Source organism: Odocoileus virginianus, chromosome 12 (assembly GCF_023699985.2).
Source record: "Odocoileus virginianus isolate 20LAN1187 ecotype Illinois chromosome 12, Ovbor_1.2, whole genome shotgun sequence".
Classification (NCBI taxonomy): domain Eukaryota; kingdom Metazoa; phylum Chordata; class Mammalia; order Artiodactyla; family Cervidae; genus Odocoileus; species Odocoileus virginianus.
In genome coordinates this window covers 67,956,252-67,966,590 of record NC_069685.1, presented here as the reverse complement: position 1 = coordinate 67,966,590, position 10,339 = coordinate 67,956,252, and the positions used below count along the sequence as shown (strand labels likewise).

General features: G+C 70.2%; 1 protein-coding gene across 2 annotated transcripts; it reads right to left on the bottom strand.

Annotated features, from left to right (window-relative positions):
• Positions 1–2,564: 2,564 nt before the first annotated feature.
• On the bottom strand, positions 2,565–9,669 carry TBX1 (T-box transcription factor 1). Of its 2 annotated transcripts, XM_070475775.1 has the most exons (9): positions 9,595–9,669; positions 8,981–9,091; positions 7,541–7,898; positions 5,783–5,884; positions 4,982–5,153; positions 4,420–4,575; positions 3,810–3,877; positions 3,631–3,731; positions 2,565–3,354 (listed from the first exon to the last, which is right to left on the bottom strand). In XM_070475775.1, exons 2-9 carry the CDS (start codon positions 9,012–9,014, stop codon positions 2,891–2,893), a joined length of 1,455 nt encoding a protein of 484 aa, XP_070331876.1. In that variant the 5' UTR covers positions 9,015–9,091; positions 9,595–9,669; the 3' UTR covers positions 2,565–2,890. The 2 variants fall into 2 exon arrangements, with proteins under 2 accessions (XP_070331876.1, XP_070331877.1); XM_070475776.1 differs by lacking the exon at positions 9,595–9,669 and having other exon boundaries at positions 8,981–9,171.
• Between the last annotated feature and the right edge of the window lie 670 nt (positions 9,670–10,339).

Below are 10,339 nucleotides of genomic sequence, written 5' to 3'. Positions count from 1 at the left end.
CCCTCCAAGAGCGGGGCCACGTCACACTCCCCACACCCCACCCCGGCCTGCTCCCAACTGGGAGGCCGCGTGAGCATCCCCCGACCCAGACCACGGCTGCCACAGGGATGTCCCCTGAGAGCCCTCACTATAGCCAGGACCTCACGCTGTATGGAGGGTGTCCGCCTCGCGTCCTCACGCGGCGAGGTCGGGTCTGCGGGGTCTCGGGGCTCCTACAGCGGGCCTCTGGGGGCCCGGCTGAACAGGCACCGGGAGAGTCACCAGAACCGCAACCGCTGGGCCGGGGGCGGGCGGCTCCTGAACGCCCCGGGAGGCGGCAGGACCAGGGCGCCCTCCACCCCGGGACGTGGGACGCGGTCCCCCACAGCCCAGGCTGCTTGGGATCCAGGGGCTCCTCCCCCCACTCCTGCCTTTACCTCTTCACGCGGCGGGCGTCGAGGCTCTTCGAAGAGCTTCGGGACCGAAGGGTCCGGAGCCCCTGGACCAGGTCTCTGAGGTCCCTCCTGGCCCTGGAGACAGACATGGGGCCAGAACGGGGTCTCTGGGCACAGGGAGGATGCTCAGGGTGTCCGACAGCTGGGAGGGAGCCCCCGAGGAGGATCCCAGCCCCCCCAGAGAAGGGTCGGAGTGGGAAGCAGGGGCCAGCGGGGTGGGGGAGGGGGATGGCCTGTCCCAGGGAGGTGCCTGCACCTGGGGACAAGTGACCGAGAGGCCCAAGTGCCCTTCAGAGGCCCGATGACCTGAGCCAGGCCTCCCCCCGATCCCAGGATGAGAGGGAGGGTGACTGTGGCGTGGGGGGCACAGCACAGCCCAGCACCCACCCAAGAACAAGCGAGGGCCCCTCACATGAGTCTGGACGTGGGTCTGCAGTGGCTGGCGGGAACCTCAGCTCGTGGCTGGCCTGTGACAAGGTCTCAGCCAGGTCAACTCAGCCGCGGAGGAAGCGGGAAAAAACACATCTCTAGGAGTGGGGGCTTCGCCCCAGGTCAGGCAAGCATCTGCAGAGCCCAGCCACAGGTGCCTGGCTCTCGAATGCAGCTGGTGGGAGCCCAGCATCCACCTTTATTCCATCCTTCTTGTTGGCATTGGCCCGCCCTGCGGTGGGCACAGCAACCCTCGCTCTAGTCTGGGGAGGGGGCGGTCTTGGGAGGCGCCGCTCAACTGCCAACGCTGGTCACCAGAGAACACGTGCCCTCACTTCAGCGCTGAACAAACCCAAAATGGAGATTTCTGCACCCGTGGTTCTCCCTGGTCTGGACGGAGCGTGGGAGGACGGAGCGCCACGTGGAGACCGACTGGGCAGAGCAAACCACGGCGTGTCTCTCCACCCAGGACGAGGAGGGCTGGCTGCATTTGTGGCCCCAAGCGAGGAAGCCAGGGGCACAACCGACTCACTCAGAGGCAGACCTGGGGTTGAGGGCAGACTATCCACTAGGGCGGAGCCGCTGGGGCAGCATCCAGGGCTGCGTTCCTGAAGCTCTGTCCACCAAGCCTGCTGGCCACTCAGGAAGACGCTGCAGGGGTCTTCACGCCCGGCGCCAGGTACTCCGTGAGGATCTGGGGGCCCTGGTCCCCCTGCTCACTCCTCAGCAGCCGTGGTCACCATGTCCCATCCTAGACCGGACTCACGAGAATGGCTCCTGCCCTCCAATCGCTGAGCTCCACTTACCGCCTCCAGGGCAGACACCTCCAGAAAGAAAGTGTCAGCCCAGGGCAGACATCAGGAACGCCCGGCCATGCCCTGGGACTGGTGGCCCAGGCCCTGGCTGCCAGGTGGCCTCCAGGCCCACAGACGCAGCGGGTCAGGCCCGGAAGGGGGACGGGGCCTCAGCCACTCGCACTTCCTGTCCCTCTCGTGTCCAGGCCAGCAGCCTTGACGCTGACGGCTCTTCCTGCCTGGACTCAGGAAGGGACCGCATCAAAGGTCCGGTGTAGCACTGATGGGGAGAGGTCCCACGCCACCTGGCCTGGGAAAAACGCTTCCCAGGCAGGTTTCAGGATGACTCATGACCACTGTCATTGTGGCCTCGCTCAGGCCACCCCGTGGGGACTCTGGCAGCAAAGAGAGTCAATAAACAGGGGAAGGCACAGGCCTGGGCGGGGGCCAGCGGGGAAGCGCTCTGAGAGCAGAGTCAGGGTTTCTTCCCTTCCCAGCCCCCAGCGGACAGAGTCCATCCTGCTCGACCAGGACTGTTATCCCAGCTTCCATGGAAAAACAGGACAGGCACCGGTCCTGAAAACGGGCCATGGGCGGGGCCCGGGTTCTAGGCAGAGGGGCAGCTGCCAAGGCAGGAATGTCAAGCCGCGAGGCCGGATGAACACCTGGGACGAGGAGCTCAGGCCGCGGGGACCGCGAGGTGGAAGGGGGGGGGTGCGGAGCGCGCGGGCGGGAGGGCCGGGGGCGGGGCAGCAGGTGGGCTCCGGGAGGCGGGGCTGGCAGCGCGAGGCAGGGACCCCGGCCCTGCGGCCCTCCTGGCCGGGGAGCCCGCGAGCCCCCGAGTCCGGCTCTCCCCAGACACCCTTAGCGATGTAACCCGACGCAAAGAAATGGACACTCAGGCAGCTTCCAAAAGAGGCGAAACCGTTTATCAAGGCGGCGCCGGCGCGGTATCTACACTTTTATCTACAAATATCTACAAGTATCTACACCACACCGCCTGCAGACGGGGGTTCTCGGGTCGTCCACGCTGCAGCGGCCAGCCGGGCCGGGGCCGTCGCGGCCTCGCCGGGAACAATAAATACCACTTCCTTCCCGCGCGCACCGCGCACTTCGGCACGGGCAGCGCGCCCCGGGAGCCCCGGGGCCGGGGAGCGGGGTCCTCGGGCCGCCCTGGGACTGGCGGGGGGCGGCCCCGCGCCGCGTGGCCTGGGCCCCGGGCGGGCGGGCGCACTATCTGGGGCAGTAGTCGTAGGAGCCCGGCGGCGCAGCCCCGGCCGACGAGTACATGCTGGCGGCGGCGGCGGCGGCGGCAGCGGCGGCCGCGGCCGCGGCGGGGCTCACGGCCGGGTGGTGGTGCGGGTGCGCATGCGGGTGCGCGTGGAAGCCGTGGCCGCGCAGGCCGGGCAGCGGGTAGGGCGCCGGCCGGCTCTTGGCCCCGAGGTAGTGATCGTAGGCAGCGGCCGGGTACTTGTAGGGGTGGTGGTGCAGCGGCTCCGACGCGCCGGGCGCCTCCAGGCGCAGCTCGGGGTGCGGGGGGCTGGGCCGGCCTCCCGGCGCACCGGGCAGGGGGACCCCGGGCCCAGGCAGCGCGGGGCTGAGCACCCGCGCCAGCAGCTGCGGCGGGTGCGCCGGGTCCCCAAGTCCCGCCGGGCCGCTCGCTTCGCGCTCGAATTCTCGCCGGGCCTCGGCCGTGTCTGCGGGGAGGGCCGACGGCTGAGCCGCGGAGAAGACGGCGAGAGCGCGCCGGCCCCCGCCCGGAGCCCCTGCCCAGCTCCGGGCCCTCCCCAGGGGCCCGCGCCCGCCAGCGGGCGGGGCGGGGCGGGCGGGCGCAGCCGTCGGGCCGGCGGGCTAGTGCGCGCTTGCCCGGCCGCCGCGGTCGTTGTGCAACCGCCGCAAAGGCCGCGAGCGCCCCTGCGGCGCGGGCGAGGCTGGGCGCGGCCGCCCGCCCGGATCCCACGACCCCGGCCTACCTTTCTCCGCGCCGTTGGGCTGCGTAGGGGAGGCCACGGGGTTGCGCGAGCGGGCGAACGCGCTCATAAGCGGCAGCGCGCCAGGCCGGTGGTTCCGGGGCCTGCGGAAGGGAGGCGGGCGGGAGTCAGGGGCGCCAGCGGGGCGCCCGCGTGCTCTTGCTCTCCTGGGGGACACTCACCAGTCCTCGGGGTCGCAGTCTCGGAAGCCTTTGGCGAAGGGGTTACTGGCGATCTTGAGCTGCGTGATCTGCGGGAAGCGGGCACTGGGCTCGCCCTGGGGGCCACGGGACTTACCCATAGGGGAGGGAGCGGTAGGAGCCCGCCACTCTCCCCTCTGCTCCTCCCCCACTCCGGTTCTCCATTAGAAACGGCTGGAACACACCCGCTCCCTCCCACGCAGGGGGCTGCGCGCCTCAGGGCTGGGGAGCCCTCCTTCTGGCTGAGGCCCTCCTCCTCTTCTGCACCCGCAAGTGCCCCCCAGGCTGGGCTAGGAATGCGGTTATGTCCACCCCCGACCCGCTGAGGTCTGGAGTGGAGGGCACCCCAGCAATCAGGCCCCTGGTGGGAGCTTCCAGAATGGTTTGGAAAACAAACTTTCAGGCTACAATGACAGTTGCTGCTTGAGGGGTCAACCAGATAGGAAGCTGGTCTGGCCAGGGACACAGAGGGGAGGGGGATGGTCTGAGGCCCTGTGGTGGGGGGGCGGGGGGCGGTGCTCCAGACTGGTTGGGTTTCCCCAGGCAGCCACCCCTTCCCAGGGGTGCTGAGCAGGCCGCCCCGGGGCCTCACCCGGTGGTTCTGGTAGGCGGTGACCGCGGTGAAGCGAGTCTCCTCAAACACGAAGGTTTTGAAGTTCTCCTCAGCGTACTTCTCGCTGTCTTTGCGTGGGTCCACGTACACCACGTGGAAGCGTGGCTGGTATCTGTGCATGGAGTTGAGGATGATCTGGAAGAGAGGTGATGAGGTCCGAGCTCAGCTCGGAGACCAGCAGGGCCCAGACAGGTGTGCACTTCCCGACAACCCGGCACAACCCTGCGCTCACCCAGGAAGCCTGCCTCTCAGGAGCCGCCAGACTCCAAAGGCTGCTGCCCCCACCCTACCCCACAGCCCCCCATCCTTTCCAGGGAAATCTAAATCGTCTCCAGCAAAAGCCCAGCAGCGGGGTGAAGGGACCAGCAAGGCTCTCTCTCCAAGGCCCAGGCCCCTGACCCGAGCGCTGGCTTTCCCTGGCCCGTCCGTCATCCACACTGCCGTGGTGCGGGTCAGCGGGGACTCCCTTGGCCTGCCGGCGGTCAGCAGGGACCCCCTCGGCCTGCCAGGGGACGGGGTGGTAGCCTGGGGGGCCGCTCACATGGCCGTTGTCGTCCAGCAGGTTGTTGGTCAGCTTGAGCTTGTCGAAGGAGACAATCTGCTTCATCCACTGGGCCCCCTTGGCCGGCGAGTCGGGGTGGTAGTGGACGCGGCCCGGCGTGGCGGGGTCTGCCTTCCCAGCCACCAGCCAGGATGAGCTGTGGAAGGCATACCTGGGCCGTGGGGGGACGGGGCCACGACACAGCGGGTGAGGGCCTTGCCTGGGGAGCCTGAGGTGCCCGAGGCTCCCACGGGCGGACGGGGGGTTGCCCAGGGAGCCTCGAGGAAACGGAACCCCATTCTGACACACAGGCAGCAGGAAGCGCCAGCAGGGAGGCAGCCGGCTCTGGCGCCACAGTTCGCAGCACGCGGGTCCCGCCAGCCTGCAGCCTCCCGAGTCACAGGCCAGCGCGGCAGGGAGGGGGGGGCCTGGATCTGGCCTGCCAGGGCCTAGGGCGCAGGGCGGACCGGGCTCTCTTTATTAATTGCTGTTAATTGTCCGGGCGGCCAGGCCCGCCCAGCGTAATCTCTCCCGGCCACCCCACCTTTCCTGCTGGCTCCGGGGCCAGCGTCCCGGGGGAGGGGGAAGGGACGGGCTCACCTTGCAGGAGAGGGGAACGCGGACAAGGCTGGTGGGGGGCCCCCAGCACATGTGCGCCCCCCCAGGGCCAGTCCCCAGAACTGCTGGGGGTGGACGGGCCTGTGGGGCTGGGGTCTGGCGGGACCGGAGAGTTGGCCACCGGTCGCAACCGACCTTTCTGGGCCGCCCGCCTCCACCCGCCGGGCCGGGCCGGGCTCTCACCGGTAGCGCTTGTCGTCCACGGGCACGAAGTCCATGAGGAGCATGTACTCAGCCATGGGGTCCATGCCGAACAGCTTCACTTGGAAGGTGGGGAACATGCGCCTGGGGGCGGCAAGATCCCGTCAGCTCGGGAGGGGAGGGCAGGCCGCCCGCTTCCAGCGGCCCAGGACGTGGCAGGCCGGGGCCCTGGTCATATCTCCTCTCACCCGGCTGCCTGACCGACCTGACTAGGCCCCTGCCCCACCAAGGGCGAGTGGACAGCAGCACAGCCCCTTGCCCCCCCACCCCGGTTAGAAACCCAGAAACGGCTAACTCAGCGTGTCAGGCGGGCCTGCAGGCCCTGACCTCGGCCTCTGGTTTCTTACTGCACCTCCACCCGCGTAGACCCAGCCTCGCTGACTGCAGATCAGGCCATCGGGGCCGGGTCAGCCCAGTGGGCCGCAGCAACGCAGTCCCGGGTCCTGGGCCCTCAGCAGGACGGCCCCTGACCGCCTGATCTAAGCGATCGCTTTAAGCTCCCGGCTCCAACAAAGTGAAAGCGAGGCGGACCGACCGAGGGATTCCAGGAGTCCCGGGCGGCCTTGCAGCTGAGTCTACGGCTGCTTCCCCGGTTCCCCCCGAGAGGCCAAGCTGGGGAGTCCACAGCCCTGGCCCTAAGGCTTCTCGCCAGTTCCTGGGGTTCTCCCCACCTTCCTTGAGGACACACGCAAGTTCCCCAGGCACAGCTACTCCAGGCCGGCCTGGCCTGTGTCCTTGGGGTCCCCTGACCGTCCCCTCCCCTGAGCTCCAACTCGTCATGCACGCAATCCCAGCTCAGGGCGATGGCCGCAGGCTGGTCTAGTCCCGGGTGCCGGCTGCCGGTTGGAACAGCGTGCCGCCCGGCCCCAGCCCGCCTGTCCCGCCGCTGCCTTTTACAGGCACCTCCTCTCGGGTGGTGGGCTGACGCCAGCCCTCCTGGACAAGCCACCCCTACCCCCTGCCCCTGCAGGCCAGAGGGGGCTGCAGAATGCTGGCGGGGCCAGGCAGAAGGCTGAGCGCCCAGGGCCGGCTGGAGAGCTGGAGAAGGCCTCGGGCTCCCTGGGGAAGACGCCGCGACAGGGCAGGAGGAGCCCGGCACGGGCTCTGCAAACAGGCCCTGAGCCCTCCCGGGCCGTGCAGATGCAGAGCCGGTGTCTCCTGTGTACATTAGACACAGACGGGCACCCGCCTTTGTCTGCCGGTCACATCGGCTCCATCGCAAAACTTGTTCCCCTTCTCTCCGGGCCCTTCAAACAAACACAGCCCAACGGAAGGCGGCGGCCCCAGCGGCAGAGCCAGGCCCCCCGCGGTCGGCAGAGACGTAGGCCTGAGAAAACGGGGTGGCAGCCTCCCCACAACACAGCCCGCCCAGGAGGGTCTTCACTGTCCCAGAGCAGTTCCGACCCACTGCCCCGTTGCCGGGCAGCGCCTCCATCTAGCCCGGATGGACTGAATTGAGGAACCAGAGACGGGAGTTTCCTCTGAAAAGTCGGGATCCACTTGGATCCGCTGGTTGGCGAGGCCCCGAGGAAGTGAGCCGGCCCCTGCCTCAAGCCGCGGATGTCCCGGGGTGGCGGGTGGACCCCCGGCGGCCTGCTCCTCGCCGGCCCCTCTGCTGGCTCCCCAGGCAGCTGTCGCCGGAGCCGGGACCCGGTAGCAGAGAAGCCGGCCGTGCCCCCGCCCCACTCGCCGGCCCCTCCAGGCTGGGGCGGCCCGCGGCCGAGGAGGGGGCGCCCTGACCTGCCGGCCTTGGTGACGATCATCTCGGTGCCCAGCTGGTTGAACTCGTCCCACAGCGCCTTCATCTCCAGCTGCACGCTCACGCTGGCCACCTTCGCATTCTTCTTCACCGGCGCCTTGGCGGCGGCCACGCAGCTGGCCCCGGGGCCCTCGGGCTCGGCGGCGCTGCTGGCGGCCCCGGCGGCCGGCGCGAACGGGTAGGCGTGAGGCGGGCCCGGGGCGCCCGGCGCGGCGGCGGAGCACGGCTCGTAGCGCGGCGGCGGGGGCTCGCGCGCGCCGTAAGGGTCGGCGCCGGGCGACGCGGCGCCCGGGAAGCCCCCCGCCGCTCCCAGGCCGCTCAGGCTGCTGGCCGTGAAGGCTGCAACGTCGCAGAAGTGCGAGAGCTGCGTGAGCCACGGGCTGGACACGGCGGAGATCATGGCCCGCGGGCCGCGCGCCCCGCCGAGGTGAGCGCTGCCCCGCGCCCCGGGCCGAGTGGCGGGCGCGCGCCGCCCAGCGCCGCCGCCCGCGGAGCCGCCCCGCCCCGCCCCGCCCCGCGCCCCCGCCCGCGCCGAGACAATGGCCTCCCGGCCCCCTCCCCGCCCCCCGCCCCTCCCGGCCCCGGACCGCCCGGACCGGCTCCCCGGGCGGCGGGCGAGCGTGCGAGCGCCGGAGCGCCCGCCGGCTGCCCTCCCGCGCGGCGCTGCCCGCCTGGGCTCCTGCACTTTGCTATTCCCTTACCTTTGTTTCCGTCGCTTTCGTCTCCCCTCCGCATCCTCCGGCCTCCCTGCACTGTCTCTCGCGTCTCTGTCTCTGTTTTCCTTTCCGCCGCTTCCCCTCTCCTGCTGCTCCCTCTGCGCTCTTTCCTTTCGGTCTGCCTGTACCCCTCCCGTCTGTGCGTCTCTCTATTATTCGTGGCTTTTAACTTTTTTTTTTTAAGACCGAACTGTTTCCCTTGACTTTCTTCTTAAGACTCGACTTTCTTAACTTCGCACACTTCTCGTTGGTTCTGGCCCTCTTCGTCTCCTTTCCGTCTTTCCCCTTTCGGGTGTCCTGTTTTCCTCTCCTTTTTCTCCAGCTCTTTCCTCCCGCCGTCCCCTCCTGCGCTCTCTCTCCTCCGAGTCCCCCGGCTTTCGGGGGCTCCTCTGCTGTCCCCCCGCCTCTCCGAGCTCTCTGACTCCCTGTGGTCCCTCTCTCTGTCCCCCTCCTACCTCCCACACTCTCTTCTGCTCTGGGCTCAGCTGCACGGGTCTCTGCAGCGGGGTCCCCAGGCGAAGGGGGCACAGGATTCGGGCAGGATGCCGCCCTTCCTCTGCGCCCTAGAGTCCAGGCTGGAAGCCGGGCACTCACTCCGCCAGTGCTGCCTTTCCCGTCCTCCCCCAATCCCGCCAGCCCTCTTTGCATGGGCCCCAGGGGCCGGGGTCTGGCAGGCATCTGCCCAGACACAGCGGGGAGGCTTACCTTCCATGTCCCTGGTGACGGTGCTGAAGTGCATGCCGGCCGGGGATCCCAGCGGCTTCGCAGGCGCGGAGGACCCCGGGGCCGTACGTGCGGTGCGCTCTGCGGCCTCTGCTGCAACCAGAGAGGCGATGCTGAACGCGCTGGCCCGGGGAGACAGCGGGCCCCGCGCGTCCATAGGCGCCCAGCGGCCTGGCCGGCGCCGCCTCCGACTGCGTGCACCCGGCCCCACGGAGGCCGGCCCAGCCCACGGCCCGGGGGCGGGAGCCTGCGGTGCCACTCACCGCCGCGGCCCCAGGCCCAGGGGACATGGCGTCACGGCCCCCCACCCTGGGCCGAGGGGGCCCTGGCGTGTGGAGCGCCCCGGAGGGTGGTGCGGGCCCTCCTGTGTTTCAAGCTCCCCAGCCCTTCGCCTCAGCTCCCAGGGGCCTCCGTGGCCAGCGCCCCCAGACCTTTCGCAGCTCCCCAGGCCTGGCCTCCCTCTGTACAGCGAAGCCACCGGCTTCCACCGCCCCGAGGGGAGGCGAGAGCAGGCGCCCCCAGCCCCAGACCGCGGCCGCGGGGCTCCGGCTGGGCCCTGCCCTGGACTCCTCCCGCCTCCCCAGCTGCCCCTGCACCTGGGCGCGGAGAGGGCCGTCCAGGCTCCGGCAGCGGCCACGGGCGGACGGCCCCAGGGCCGCAGTGTCGTTCTTTCCTCGGCGCCCAGGGACGGGACCCGGCCCCGCGAGCGGCTCCCGGGCCCCTGTGGGCGGCTCACGGTCGTGCCCAGGGACCCTGAGCAGAGGGACACCGCCCAGGCCGCCCAGCCCGGGAACCCGAGTGTCACGCGCACCCGCGCGCCACCCGCCCCTGGCCTGGACGCTTATACATCCGGAGGGTGGGCAGTGCCCGCTCCTCCGACCTCCCCGAGCACCGGCCGGGCTCAGGGAGGGCCGGGGGCGGGGCCTGGACTGGCCAAGGGAGCCGAGGACACGTCGGAGGAATTCAGGCCGTGGCCGGTCCGGTTGCTCGCTGCCCCTCGCCCGCCCCACGGCTGGCCTGCCCTCCTGGAAGGCCCGGCTGCCCACTTGGGCCTGCTGACCGAGGCTTCCCGGATGCTAAGCTTGAAGCGGCCGGCGCTTCCCCGCACCTCCTGCCTCTGGGGCCACCTCCGCCCAGTTGGGGGCATCCATGGCCGCCCAGCCCAGACGCCCCCCTTGCAGGGCGCCAGGCCTCCGTGACCCAGGACTTGCTTGGGCCCTGGGCTCTGGCCCTCAGGCCTGTCTCCAAGACCTGTGCTGCTTCGCCTGTCTGGAGCGAGAGGCAGCAGCCTTTCTGGGGGTTGTTGGACCCCCAAGCTGGAGAGTGTGCTGGCCGAGAACC

Coding starts and splice junctions, on each gene's coding strand:
- TBX1 (XM_070475776.1), bottom strand. CDS start 9,155: ATGGACGCGCGGGGCCCGCTGTCTCCCCGGGCCAGCGCGTTCAGCATC. Junction 3,732..3,809: donor GACTGCGACCCCGAGGACTG/GTGAGTGTCCCC, acceptor TCCCTTCCGCAG/GCCCCGGAACCACCGGCCTG. Junction 3,355..3,630: donor GCCCAACGGCGCGGAGAAAG/GTAGGCCGGGGT, acceptor CCCTCCCCGCAG/ACACGGCCGAGGCCCGGCGA.